The sequence below is a fragment of the Pristis pectinata genome, chromosome 22 (genome assembly GCF_009764475.1).
Source record: "Pristis pectinata isolate sPriPec2 chromosome 22, sPriPec2.1.pri, whole genome shotgun sequence".
NCBI lineage: Eukaryota > Metazoa > Chordata > Chondrichthyes > Rhinopristiformes > Pristidae > Pristis > Pristis pectinata.
Window position 1 is genome coordinate 302,105 of NC_067426.1, and position 14,948 is coordinate 317,052.

The 14,948-nt window shown below is 48.4% G+C and overlaps 1 protein-coding gene across 3 annotated transcripts in view; it reads left to right on the forward strand.

Annotated features, from left to right (window-relative positions):
* Positions 1 to 5,665: 5,665 nt before the first annotated feature.
* Positions 5,666 to 14,948, forward strand: part of LOC127581647 (alpha-taxilin-like) — a 66,208-nt gene continuing 56,925 nt past the window's right edge. The window contains exons 1-2 of one of the 3 annotated variants that reach the window (XM_052036208.1): positions 5,666 to 5,749; positions 14,211 to 14,863. In XM_052036208.1, the coding sequence (XP_051892168.1) occupies positions 14,236 to 14,863 (628 nt within the window). In that variant the 5' untranslated portion in view covers positions 5,666 to 5,749; positions 14,211 to 14,235. Of the gene's footprint in view, positions 5,750 to 6,145; positions 6,628 to 14,210; positions 14,864 to 14,948 lie in introns of those variants that run through there. The other 2 variants (XM_052036211.1, XM_052036210.1) reach the window with 2 other exon arrangements.

Genomic DNA, 14,948 nt, shown 5'->3' on the forward strand with positions numbered 1-14,948 from the left:
ATCTTTTCCACAGCCGTAACAGTGTCCCTGACCAGTATCGCCACCCCTCCTCCTCTTCTCCCCCCCTCCCTATCCCTCTTAAAACACCGAAAACCAGGATTATTCAATATCCACTCCTCTCCTGATGTCAGCCATGTCTCAGTAATAGCCACTATATCATAGTCCCATAAAACATAGAACAGTACAGCACAGTCCAAGCCCTTCGGCCCATGGCGTTGTGCCGACCTATATAAACTTACTCCACTTCCTCATCCAGGTCATTTATAAAAATCACAAAGAGCAGAGGTGGGTTAGTAATTTTGCAGATGACATGAAGTTTGGTGGTGTGGATAGGGTAGAAGGTTGTTGTAGGTTACAGTGGGATATAGACAGGATGCAGAGCTGGATAGAGAAATGGCAGATGGAATTAAATCTGGAGAAGTGTGAACAAGTGAACAGGTCCCTGCGGAACACCATTAGTCACCAACCTCCACGCAGAACACGCTCCATCTACTACCACCCTCTACCTTCTGTGGGCAAGCCAATTCTGAATCCATGCAGCCAAGTTTCCATGGATCCTATGCCTCATGATGTTCTGGATGAGTCTAACATGAGGAACCTTGTCAAGTGCCTTACTTACAGCACATCCACCACTCTACCTTCATCAATTTGTTTTGTCACCTCCTAGAAAAACTCAATTAAGCTCGTGAGGCACGACCTGTCCCTCACAAAGCCATGCTGACTATCCCTAGTAAGACCATGCTTCTCCAAATGCTCATAAATCCTGTCCCTAAGAATCCTCTCTAATAGTTTGCATACCCACTGATGGAAGAATCACTGGTCTATAATTCCCAGGATTATCCCTGTTACCTTTCTTGAACAAGGGAACAACATTAGCCATCCTCCAATCCTCTGGTACCACTCCTGTGGCCAGGGAGGATGCAAATACCATCGTCAATGCCCCAGCAATCTCTTCCCTCGCTTCCTGTAGTAACCTGGGGTATATCCCATCCAGTCCCAGAGACTTATCTATCCTAACGTTTTTCAGAAGCTCCAACACTACCTCTTTCTTAACCTCAACATGCTCCAGTACATTAGCTTGTTCTACGCTGACCTCACATTTGTCAAAGTCTCTCTCCCCAGTGAACACTGAAGCAAAGTATTCATTGAGGACCTCCCCTACCTCCAGGCACATTTCTCCCTTTATCTCTGAGTGGTCCTACCCTCACTCTAGTCATCCTCCTGTTGTTCACGTATGTGTAGAACACCTTGGGGTTTTCCTTAATCCTACTCACCAAGGCCTTCTCATGCCCCCTTCTAGCTCTACCAAGTCCCTTCTTAAGTTCCTTCCTGGATACCTTATAACTCTCAAGAGCCCTGTCTGATTTTTGCTTCCTAAACCTTAACTTTGCTTCCTTTTACCTCCTGACCAAATGTTCCGCCTCGCTTGTCAACCATGGTTCCTTCACCTGACCATCCTTTTCCTATCTCAGTGGGACAAACGTAAGGGCTCTGGAGAGTTACAAGGTAGCCAGGAGGGAGCTTAAGAATGGACTTAGGAGAGCTAGAAGGGGGCATGAGAAGGCCTTGGCGAGTAGGATCAAGGAAAACCCCAAGGCGTTCTACAGGTATGTGAAGAATAAGAGGATGACTAGAGTGAAGGTAGGACCAATCAGGGATAAAAGAGGAAACATGAGCCTGGAGTTGGAAGAGGTAGGGGAGGTCCTTAATGAATACTTCGCTTTGGTATTCACCAGAAAAAGAGACCTTGACGTTTGTGAGGATGACGTACGACAGACCAATATGCTAGGGCATGTCGATGTGAGGAAAGACAATGTGTTAGAACTATTGAAAAACATTAGGATAGATAAGTCACCAGGGCTGGACGGGATATATCCAAGGTTATTATGGGAAGCGAGGGAAGAGATTGCTGTGCCTTTGGCGACGATCTTTGCATCCTCACTGGCCACAGGAGTAGTGCCAGATGATTGGAGGGTGGCAAATGTTGTTCCTTTGTTTAAGAAAGGAAGTAGGGATAACCCTGGGAATTACAGACCAGTGAGTCTTACTTCAGTGGTGGGCAAATTACTGGAGAACGTTCTTGGAGACAGGATTTACGGGCATTTAGAGAAGCATAGGCTGATTAGGGACAGTCAGCATGGCTTCGTGTGGGGCAGGTTGTGCCTCACGAGCCTGATTGAATTCTTGGAGGATGTGACAAGGTACATTGATGAAGGTAGAGCAGTGGATGTGGTGTACATGGATTTTAGTAAGGCATTTGATAAGGTTTCTCATGGAAGGCTTATTCAGAAAGTGAGGAAGCATGGGATCCAGGGAAACTTGGCTGTGTGGATTCAGAATTGGCTTGCCCATAGAAGACAGAGAAGTGGCAGATGGAGTTGAACCCGGAAAAGTGTGAAGTGATACACTTCAGGGAGATCGAATTCGAAGGCAGAATACAAGGTTACTGGCAGGACTCTTAGCAGTGTGGAGGAACAGAGGGATCTTGGGGTCCACGTCCATAGATCCCTCAAGGTTGCCGCACAGGTCGATAGGGTTGTTAAGGAGGCGTATGGAGTGTTGGCTTTCATTAGTCGGGGTATTGAGTTCAAGAGCCACAAGGTGGTGTTGCAACTCTATGGAGCTCTGGTCAGACCACACTTAGAATATCACATTCAGTTCTGCTTGCCTCATTATAGAAAGGATGTGGAAGCTTTAGAGAGGAGATTTACCAGGATGTTGCCTGGATTGGAGAGCATGTCTTATGAGGATAGGTTGAGTGAGCTAGGGCTTTTCCCTTTGGAGAGAAGGAGGATGTGAGGTGATTTGATAGAGGTGTACAAGATGATAAGAGGCATAGATTGAGTGGACAGTCAGAGACTTTTTCCCAGGGCGACAATGGCTAACATGAGGGGTCATAATTTTAAGGTGATTGGGGGAAGGTATAAGGAGGATGTCAGGGGTAAGTTTTTTTTTACACAGAGAGTGGTGGGTGCGTGGAACGCACTGCCGGCAGAGGTTGTGGGGGCAGATATATTAGGGACAATAAGAGACTCTTAGATAGACACATAAATGATAGAAAAATAGGGTGATATGTGGGAGGGAAGGGTTAGATAGATCTTAGAGCAGGATAAAATGTTAGCACACAATTGTGGGCCAAAGGGCCTGTACTGTAGTGTTCTATGTTCTATCCAGAACCCCATGTAAATAGTCCCTAAACAACCTCCACATTTCTGCTGTGCATTTCCCCGAGAACATCTGTTCCCAATTTACACTCCCAAGTTCTGCCTAATAACATTGTAATTAGCCCTCTCCCAGTATCGTCCATATAGTCTTTCCCATATCGTCTGCTCCTATCCTTGCCCATGGCTATGCTAAAGATCAGGGAGTTGTGGTCACTATCTCCAAAACCCTCGCCCACCAAGAGGTCTGTCACCTGACCAGGTTCATTGCATATTACTAGATCCAGTATGGCCTCTCCTCTAGTTGGCCTGTCCATATACTGTATCAGGAATCCTTCCTGGACACACATAACAAATTCTGCCCCATCTAAACTTTTTGCGCTCAGGAGGTGCCAATCAATATTAGGGAAGTTGAAGTCACCCATGGCCACAACCGTGTTATTTTTGCACCTTTCCGAAATCCACCTACTTACCTGCTCCTCAGTGTCCCGGTTGCTATTGGGGGGCCTATAGAATACTCCAAATCGAGTGATTGCTCCCTTCCTGTTTCTGACTTCCGCCCACAATGCCCAAGTAGATGATCCCTCCACGACGTCCTTCCTTTCTGCCGCTGTGACACCATCCCTGATTAGCAATGCCACCCCTCCCCTCTTTTAACTCCTACCCTATCCCTTTTGAAACACCTAAACTCCAGAACATCAAGAGCCAATCCAAGCTACTCCCATTTGCCCGTGTTTGGCCCATATCCCTCTAAACCTCTGTCGCGCTGAGGTCAGACGCAGGTTGGAGGAATAACACCTCATATTCTGCCATGGAAGCCTCCAACCTGACAGCATCAACGTCGATTTCTCTAACTTCTGGTTACCTGTCCCCCTATCCCCCTCCCTCCCCTCTATCCCCCAACCCCCCCTCTATCCCCGAACCCTCTAGGGGGAGGGGGAGGGGTGGAGGGGGGAGGGTGGAGGGGGAGGGGAAGGGAAGGGGGAGGGGAGGGGTGGAGGGGGGGAGGGGAAGGGGAGGGGGAGGGGAGGGGGGAGGGGTGTTGATGATACGCCCCCATCCCACTGTTACTGAATCACGTGCAGACGGCACCAGGTACCGACGTTCCCGGTCGGGCCGCCAGTCTCGGTGAAGAATGAACGTTTCTGGACAGCAGCCCCTCCCTCCTCCTCCTCCTCCCCCCTCCTCCCTCCTCCTCCCCCCTCCTCCTTCCCCCCCTCCTCCTCCTCCCCCTCCTCCTCCCCTCCTCCCCCTCCCCCCCTCCTCCCCCCCTCCCCCTCCCCCCCTCCTCCCCCCCTCCCCCTCCCCCCTCCTCCCCCCCTCCCCCTCCCCCCCCTCCTCCCCCCCCCTCCTCCCCCCCCCTCCTCCCCCCCCCTCCTCCCCCCCCCTCCCCCCCCCTCCTCCCCCCCTCCCCCTCCCTCCCCCTCCCCCCCCCTCCTCCCCCCCCTCCCCCTCCCTCCCCCTCCCCCCCCTCCTCCTCCCTCCCCCTCCCCCCCCTCCTCCTCCCTCCCCCTCCCCCCTCCCCCCCTCCTCCCCCCCTCCCCCTCCCCCCCCTCCTCCTCCCACCTCCCCCTCCCCCCCCTCCTCCCACCCCTCCCCTCCCCTCCCTTCCTCCCCCCCTCCTCCTCTCCCCTCCCCCCTCCTCCTCTCCCCCCTCCCTCCTCCTCCCCTCTCTTCCTCCCCTCCCCTCTCTTCCTCCCCTCCCTTCTCTTCCCCTCCCCCCTCCCTTCTCTTCCTCCCCTCCCCCCTCCCTTCTCCTCTCCCCCCCTCCTCCTCCCCCTCCCCCCTCCCTCCTCCTCCCCCTCCCCCCCTCCCTCCTCCTCCCCCTCCCCCCCTCCCCCCTCCCTCCTCCTCCCCCTCCCCCCCTCCCTCCTCCTCCCCCTCCCCCCCTCCCTCCTCCTCCCCCTCCCTCCTCCTCCCCCTCCCCCCTCCCTCCTCCCTCCTCCCCCCCCCCTCCCTCCCCCTCCCCCCCTCCCTCCTCCCCCTACCCCTTCCCTCCTCCCCCTACCCCCTCCCCTACCCCCACCCTCCTCCCCCTACCCCTTCCCTCCTCCCCCTCCCCCCCTCCCTCCTCCCCCTCCCCCCCTCCCTCCTCCCCCTCCCCCCCTCCCTCCTCCTCCTCCCCCCCTCCCTCCTCCTCCTCCCCCTCCCCCCCTCCCTCCTCCTCCTCCCCCTCCCCCCCTCCCTCCTCCTCCTCCCCCTCCCCCCTCCCTCCTCCTCCTCCTCCCCCCCCTCCCCCCCTCCCTCCTCCTCCTCCTCCTCCTCCTCCCCCTCCCCCCTCCCTCCTCCTCCTCCTCCTCCTCCCCCTCCCCCCCTCCCCCCCTCCCTCCTCCCCCTCCCCCCCTCCTCCTCCTCCTCCTCCCCCTCCCCCCTCCTCCTCCTCCCCCCTCCTCCTCCTCCCCCTCCCCCCTCCTCCTCCCCCTCCTCCCCCCCCCCCCCGGTCCCCTCCCCCCTCCGCCGTGAGTGCGATTGTGAATTGGCAGCACCGTGCGCCCTGATTGGTTAATATAAAGGAGTCTGCGCAATGACGTGGAATCACTTCCGGTCCTAACTGTGGGGGAAATTCTGGTGCGGAATAAAAATAACCGGTGAGGCCGGGAGCGGGGCCCGGGGTCCGGGGAGCGGGGAGCCGGGAGCCGGGGGGAGGAGGAAAGTCCGGGCCCGGAGCGGGGGAGGGAGTGAGGGTCGGGCCGGGCCGGGCCGGGCCGGGCCCCGGGGTTGTGGGGGAGGTGGTGGGGGGGAGTGAGGGCCGGGCCCTGGAGGGGGGGGGGGAGTGAGGGCCGGGCCCTGGAGGGGGGGGGGGGAGTGAGGGCCGGGCCCTGGAGGGGGGGGGGGAGTGAGGGCCGGGCCCTGGAGGGGGGGGGGGAGTGAGGGCCGGCCCCGGCCCCGGCCCCGGCCCCGGCCCCGGCCCCGGGGGCTGGGGTTGGGAGGGGCTGGGGAGGGCCTTTGCGCTGTTGCTCGGCGTCAGCGTCGGTCACCGAGGGCCCTGGGGCGAGGTGGTTACCGGAGGACGGGCTGTGGACGGTCTCGGGCTTCAGGCCTGAGCCGCTTCCACCTTCTTGTCCAAAAGTTGTTCAACGCCGTCTTCTCCCGGTGTGGATCGGATTTTCTTTGCATCTTTCAGCACCGTTAAGGAATTGTGAATTTATCCGCTCCGTCCTTTCCCCTCTCATTTACTTTCCTGGTTTCCGACCATTTTCATCTTATCGGGTAAAGTCCTGTATAAATATTCCCAGTGATAATCGAGTGAAACTTCCTTCAGTCTCCACCGGTTATCATTGGATAGCTGCTCCCAGTTCCGTTTACACTGGTTGTGTACGGGGTCGAAGAAAAATTACAGCGTGGGAGAATTTGGCCCATCATGGCTGTGGGAATTTAAAATGACTTAATCCCACTTTCCAGCTCTGGAATTAAAGCCTGTTGGTCGTGGCCCTTCAAGTATACGTACACTTGCTGTTTATATGTGGTGAGGGTTTTTGCTTCGACTACTCTTTCTGCCAGTGAGTTCTGGACCCCTAGCACCCTTATTTTTCCTTTTCTCTCTAAACCTCCTACCAATCTATACATCTTTAAATCTATCCTTTCTTTTTGCCTGTCAACTCAGTGATATAGTCCTTTCCTATTTACTCACAGAGGATCTTCATAATTCAGTTAAATCTCGTAATCATAGTCCATATCTGTACCATGGATATAAATAGAAAGGAGGTTGCATTAGGGTGTTAAGAAGTAGGACTTCAAAGGTTTACTTTTCTGTTCCCCGATCCTGGAAAAAAGACTGCTCGCCCTATCTGTGCCCCTCAGGATTACTACTAGTGCCACAAACAGGGTTTAAACTAGATTGGCAGGGTTGTGGGATCCAAAGCAGAAGTAAGGCACATAGGAGGCTGGAAGTTGAGGCAGAATTCATTGACAGTAAGGTCAGTAGATGAGGCAGGTAACAGCATGGCAGGGAGTGAGGAAAGACTGTTGGATTAAATTGCATTTATTTCAATGCAAGAGGTTTGATAGGTAAGGCAGATGAACTCTGGGCACAGATAGCTACATTGGACTGGGATACTACAGTCATTACAGAAATGTGGGTAAGGAAGGGACAGGACTGGCAGTTACTGTCCCAGGGTACAGGCGCTATAGGCAGGATAGAGGTGGGGGGTTGCATTTCTTATTAAGGTGAACATCACGGCAGTAGTCTGAGATGAAATTACTGAGGGATCATCCAGTGAGGCTTTATGAATGGAGCTGAGAAATAAAGGATGATCACCTTGTTGGGATTGTACTATAGGTCCTCTCGTAGTCAATGGGAATTAGAGGAACAAATATGCAGGGAGATTGCAGAAAATTGCAAGAATGATAGGGTTGTGTGCTGAGGAATGGCAAATAGAGTTTAATCCTGGTATTGCACAATACAAGATCTAAATTAGCCTGCTTCCTGGTTGGTTCCCGAATGAATTGCACTAAGAAGCGCCCCCCCCACCCCCCCATGTACACATGTACAAGGTTACCCTTGCCAATGTGATTGTGTCCAACCTATGCCATGATTATTGTAGTACCTTTCCTACAAACCCCCATTATTCCTTGATTTATACTCTGTCCTACAGTATAGCAGCCATTGAGGGCTATGTAGAGTTGTACAGCATGGAAACGGGCCCTTTGGCCCAACTGGTTTCTGCCCACCAAAATGCCCATCTGACCTAGTCTGATTTGCATTGTGCAATACCAGGATTAATTAAGTATGTCAGAGTAAAGGATTTGCTTGGAAAAAAGTGATCATTGCATGGAAAACTTCAAATTCAATTTGAGAGTGGGAAGCTTGTGTTTGAAACTACAGTCCTGAATTTAATTATTATGGTCTGAGGACAGAGTTGGCTGGAGTTGTCTGGCAAAAATGAATAAAGGATCAGGTGGTAGGTCAGCGGTAATTGGAATTGGTTTATTATCGTCATATAGAGTCACAGTTGTACAGCACAGAAAAAGGCCCTTCCGTCCATACCAACCAAAATGTATGTTCAAGCTAATCCCATTTCCCAGCACTTGACCCATATCTCTCTTAACTCTTGTCATCCATGTATGTGTCCACATACTTAAATGTATTTAATGTACCTGCCTCACCCACTTCCTCCATCAGCTGGTTCCATATATCTACCACCCAATGTGTTTTTTAAAAAAAATGTTGCCCCTCCAGGTTCTTATTAAACCTTTCACCTCTAACCTTAAAACTATATCCTCTACTTTTCTGTTCCCCAACCTTTGAAAAAAGACCGCTCACCCTATCTATGTCCCTCATGATTTTGCATACCTCCGGGATGATTCCTCCATCTCCTACGCTCCAAAGAGTAAAGGCCCAGTCTGTCCAACCTCTCCCTATAACTCAGTCCCTCGAATACTTGTAAATCATTTTTGCATCTTTCCAGTTTAATACCTCCTTCCTATAACAGGGGTGACCAAAACTGAATGCAATACTCCGAGTGTGGCCTCACCAATGTCTTCTACAATCTCAACATAGCCTCCAACTTCTATGTTCAATGCCCTAAATGATGAAGGGCAGCATGCCAAAAGCCACCTTCACTGCCCTATCTACCTTTAACTCCACTTTAAGGGAACGATGCAGCTATACTCCAAGGTTCCTCTGTTCTACAACACTCCCCAGGGCCCTACCATTTACTGTGAAAGTCCTACCTTGATTTGACTTACCAAAATCACCTTGCATATATCTAAATTAAACTCCATTTATCATTCCTCGACCCACTTACCCAGCTGATCAAAATCCCCATGTAATTTTTGATCACCTTCTTCACTGTCAACAATATCACCTACTTTAGTGTCCTCTGCAATCTTGCTAACCATGCCTTGTACATTCTCATCCAAGTCTTTGATTTAGATGACAAACAACAATGGGGTCCAGCACCAACCTTCCACTATCACCCTCTGCTTCCTACCATCAAGCCAATTGTGTAATCAATGAGCCAGCTCTCCCGGGACTCTGCGATTTAACCTTCCAGAGCAGCCTACCATATGGAACCTTATCAAAGGCCTTACTGAAGTCCATATAGAGCTCCATTGACTTTGTCACTTCATCAAAAAACTCAAATCAAGTTTGTAAGACATGATCTCTCATACACAAAGCCATGCTTACTACCCCTAATTAACGCCTGTCTTTCTGTATGTATATCATCCCTCAGAATACTCTCCAGTAACTTACCTGCCGCAGACATTGGGCTTACTGGTCTATAAATCACAGGTTTTTCTTTGCAGTCCTTAAATAAAGGCACAATATTTACTACCATTCAGTCTTCCAGACCTCACCTGTGGCTAACAATGATGCAAATATCTCAGTCAGGGGTTCTGCAATTTCTTTTCCAGCCTCTAGTACAATATTGTACCTGCCTCAACCACTTCTGCTGGCTGCTCATACCGCATGCTGCAGTCAATATCGGGGAAATTAAAATCTCCCAATTATTCGACCCTATTATTCTTACAACTGAGCAATTTCTCTACACACCTGCTCCTCAAGTTCTCTCTGACAACTGTGAGGGGGAGGGGTCTATAATACAGCCCCACTAGAGCGACCCTCCGCTTCTTGTTTCTAAGTTCTACTCATATGGCCTCACTGGACAATCCCCCAAGAATGTCATCACTAAGCACTGCTGATTATGTCCATCCTTATCAAAAAGGTAACACATCCTCCTTGCTTACCTGTAGCATCTGTATCCTGGAACATTGAGCTGCCAGTCCTGCCCTTCTCTCAGTTGTGTTTCCGTTATGGCTATAACATCACAGTCCTCAGAGCCAATCCACGCTCTGAGTTTGTATCTCTGATGTCATACCAGTGTGTCTCTTTTCAGTGGTCAGTGGTTTTGCATTGCCGGACCTCATTCTATCTTAATTTCCAGACTGTATTTTTGGTTTTAAGTGTTGCTGCGTGCTCATAGCCATTTATCTGAGAGGCAGGCATGTTCCTCACTCTTGACATGGGTTTCCTAAAATGATAGGATAAAGATTGAATTTATCTTCAGCATCTTTTCAGATACAAAAAGAGCATTGATGTACAGAGGGATCTTGGGGTGCAATTCCACAGCTCCCTGAAAGTGGCCATACAAGTGAATAGGGTGGTAAAACATGTATGGCACGCTTGCCTTCATCAGTCGGGGCTTTGAAAGTAAAAGTTGGGAAGTCATATTCCTGCTGTATGAAAGTTTAGGCTACGTTTGAAGTGGTGTGTGCAGTTCTGGTTGCCATAATATAGGAAGGATGTAAAGGCTTTGGGGAGGGTGCAGAAGAGGTTTACTAGGATATTGCCTGGATTGGAGTGTATTAGCTATACGGAGAAGTTGGACAAACTTGGATTGGTTTTGCTGGCGTATTGGAGGCTGAGGAGTGACCTGATAGTTTATAAAATTATGAGAGTTATAGATAGGGTAGGTAGTTTTTTTTCCCAGGGTAAAAATGTCAAATACCATAGGGCATAGCTTTAAGATGAAAGGGGGAAAGTTGAAAGGAGACCTGCAAGGCAAGTTGTTTTTTTTTACACAGAGTGGTAGGTGTCTAAAATGATCTAGGTACATGGGGAGGTGATAGCAGCACGTGTGAGAGTTACGTTTAAGAGACATTTAGACACACACACGAACAGGCAGGAAGTAGAGAGATACAGACCACATGCAGGCATATGTGATTAGTTTAGATTAGCGTCATGGGCCTGCTCCTGTGCTGTACTGTTCTATGTTCTATCTCACCCTGTTTACTTGCACTTAGTCTGCGATGGGCCCTCAGCTCCTAGCTGGAAGATCCCTATCTTGGGGCTTAATCATCTAATGGGCTCTCAGTCTTTGAAGCAGCAACTTTATGAATCAGTCCTGTGTTGTAGCTTTGCCAGGTTGGCACATCAATATTAAGTATGTCTGGTGGTGCTTCTTTCAGCATGCCCTTTTCCAATTTTCATTGAACCAGGGTTGCTTCTCTGGTGTGTTGTCAATGGCAGAGTACAATGTATGTGGGGTCATGATGTTTCACATTTTGGTACAATATAGTGCTGCCGTTGTCAATGGCCCACAGCACCTGGTGGGTAACCAGTTTGTTGTTCTGATCTATTTCAAATTGTTTCCATTTAGCATGATAGTGGTACTCCATAATACAATGGAAGATGTTAGGAGTAAGGTAGGACTTCTCTCCACAAAGAGTGTGGTTATTTTTTAAAAAATAAAATGGACATTAACTGCAAAAGGTTGATGGGGAGGGACAACATTACTTGCCACCTTCCACAGCCCTAGTATGGCCACTGTGCCCTTCTAAGGTTAGTCAGTGTCGTACTAGGAAGTTACTTTTGGTAGGGAATGTTGATGTCAGTCTTAGAACCTTGTACGTCTCAGTGAGATTGCCTCATGTTTTCTAAACTGCAGTGAATATAGACCAATCTTAATTAATCCATCTTCATTGGATAATTCTCGTCCTCCCAGGAATCAATCTACTAAGACATAGTCATCAAATTTAAAATTTGCTGTTATTTGGTCTCTGCATCTAGTATCAGTGGAGAAGAACTATTTTGAAGGATTCTGCTATTTCATTCTGCTTTTGTGTTGCCGATATGGGTATCTTGGATGCTTAAAATAATTTTTCTTTGTTGCATTTGGAAGATTTTTTTTGCCAATGGTAAATGATACCTAAGGGTACCTGTTAAACCATAGAACCATACAGCACAAAACAGGCCCTTTGGCCCACCATGTTGTGCCGTCCATCAAACCACCCTCACACTATCTAACCTTTTCCTCCCGCATATCCCTCTATCTCTCATTCCTCCATATGCCTATCCAACAAACTCTTGAACCTGTCCAATGTATCTGCCTCCACCACCACCCCAGGCAGTGCATTCCATGCACCAACCACTCTCTGGGTGAAAAACCTCCCCCTGACATCTCCCCTGAACCTCCCACCCATAACCTTAAAGCCATGCCCTCTCGTCTTGAGCATTGGTGCCCCGGGAAGGAGGCACTGGCTGTCTACTCTATCTATTCCTCTCAATACTTTATATACCTCTATCATGTCTCCTCTCATCCTCCTTTCCAGTTAATAAAGCCCTAGCACCTTAAGCCTCTCCTCATATTCCATACACTCTAATCCAGGCAGCATCCTGGTAGATCTCCTCTGCACCCTCTCCAATGCCTCCACATCCTTCCTATGATGCGGCGACCGAAACTGAACACAGTACTCTAAGTGTGGTCTAACTAGAGTTTTGTAAAGCTGCATCATCATTTCGCGGCTCTTAAACTCAATCCCACGACTTATGAAAGCTAACATCCCATAGGCCTTCTTAACTGCTCTATCCACCTGTGAGGCAACTTTCAATGAACTGTGAATATGAACCCCCAGATCCCTCTGCTCCTCTACACTGCCAAGTACCTTACCCTGTACTCTGCCCTGGAGTTTGTCCTTCCAAAGTGTACCACCTCGCACTTCTCCGGATTGAACTCCATCTGCCACTTGTCAGCCCAGCTCTGCATCCTATCAATATCCCTCTGTAAGTTCTGACAGCCCTCCACACTAAGATCGGCGGTGTTGTGGATAGTGTTGTCCGCAAAGTTACTAACCCAGCCTTCCACCCCCTCATCTAAGTCATCTATAAATATCACAAAAAGTAGAGGTCCCAGAACCGATCCCTGCAGGACACCACTAGTCACTGCCCTCCAATCTGAGGGCACTCCTTCCACCACAACCCTCTGCTTTCTACATGCAAGCCAATTCCTAATCCACACAGCCAAGCTTCCCTGAATCCCTTGGCCTCTGAACTTCTGAAGAAGCCTACCGTGAGGAACCTTATCAGATGCCTTACTAAAATCCATATAGACCACATCCACCGCACTACCCTCATCAACCTTCCTCGTCACCTCCTCGAAGAACTCTATCAGGCTTGTGAGGCAAGATCTTCCCTTCACAAAGCCATGCTGACTGTCCCTAATCAGTCCATGATTCTCCAGGTGTTCATAGATCCTATCCCTTAGAATCCTTTCTAACAGCTTACCCACCACAGGTGTAAGGCTCACCGGTAAACTATTTTGTTTGACAAACTGGGGTATTTGTTTTACTCCAGTTGGTGTAATTAAAAAATACATTTCTCAACATCTTTGACTCTTAAACCCTGGCAAGTTTTGTTTTCCCTTTAGGTTATTTTTGCTAATACTTCCATTTTATTTAGTTTAGTTTAGTGTTGTGAGCACCAAATGTAGAACACTGGAAGAAGTACAAATGAACCTCTGCTTCATCTGGATGGGCTGTTTCACTGCATTATTCAAGTTTCCACTTTAACTTCGAGAGGAGATTACAATATAAATAAGAGAAATAAGTAACAGAGTATTAAAATTACCCTCTAGCCTGGTTTGCCTTTGAATAAGATCACATCAAGTTCACTTTCCTGCCGCTTCCATAAACCTCTTTATTTTTATACTGAAAATTCTGTCAATCTCAATGTTGAATGTACTTGATGATTGAGCATTAACAGCCTTCGGGTAGATGATTTCCAAAGATTCGCAAACCTCTTGGTAATGCAGTTTCCCTTCATTTTAATCCTTAAAATGGCTGTCCCATTTTTCCTTGATACTATTATATAGAAAAAATATTGTTTGTCTTTTTTTTTGTAGCTTCACCCAGAGAACCAGAATCCTTTCTTCCAATTGCCTTACTACCAAAGCTTTCCCAGCCTCTCTTCCACTTTACCTGCTTTTTAAAAATTAAACTCATTTTGAACATTTCCAAAGTGGAAAGTAATAGGAGCCATAAGTTGCAAGTTGTTAAAGTGTACTTATTCTGTTGAGATGCCGGGCAACTATTGTTATCTGAATTGATCAGTTACATTCTGTGTTTAATATCATTTCAAGAAATTTGACAATTAATATAGGGTAACTTAGGAAATAATAGTAAGGTTATCCAGATTATTGATTTTGCCAAATGGTGTTTCTAAGCACTTGGGTTATGTAGCTAACTGGAGTATCTGAATTTTGTAGCTTATGATTGTAATTTTAGAAACTAATTAAAATCTGTAAGATAACTCCTATTGTTTCTGTGCAGGTTTCCATAAAGTAAAATATAAACCATGAAAAATCAAGATTCTGAAAGTAAGTTCAGCCCACCTGCTGATGGTCTTGAGGCTACACTAGTTGGTGTCACAGCCGCAGAAGGAGCAGAACCTTTTGGAGGAGAGGATAATCTGAGAGTTGTTGAATCTGCTGGACTTGAAACCACTTGTCAAATGATCGAAAAATCTGGTGGTCAGAATGGGCTTGTTGAAAACCATGATAATGTAAAAGCCTGTGAAGAAATTCTAAAACAATCAACAACAGGAAATAGCAATGAGGAATCATTAGTTGTCCAGGAGACTTCAACTGCAGATAGCATGAATAGCCTCCAGCCTGAGCCTTCAACATCTGATGTCTCAGATGAGCTCAGCAGACAGCTGGAAGACATTCTGAACACGTATTGCTGCAATCTGGCTGACCACAGTTCTTCTGTGCAGCCTGAAGAATCTCCTGAAATGGAAGAGCTAGAAAAATGTGCCAACAATGAGCCTCTGAGAAATGGTGTGCGAGAGATAGAATGTGGGGAGATGAATGAAGAGATCGAAAAAGTGGTGAAGGCTGAGGTTCATGTGAAAGAGAATGGAGATGTTCCCAACAACAAAGATCAGAAAAAACCACCTGAAAAGAAGAAAACCAAAGCACTGGGTGAGCAAAATTTCTCCTAAAGTAACGTAAGGTGTCCAGAGCAATATAATATAGTTTTCTGGATTAAGTTTCACACATTTAGTTA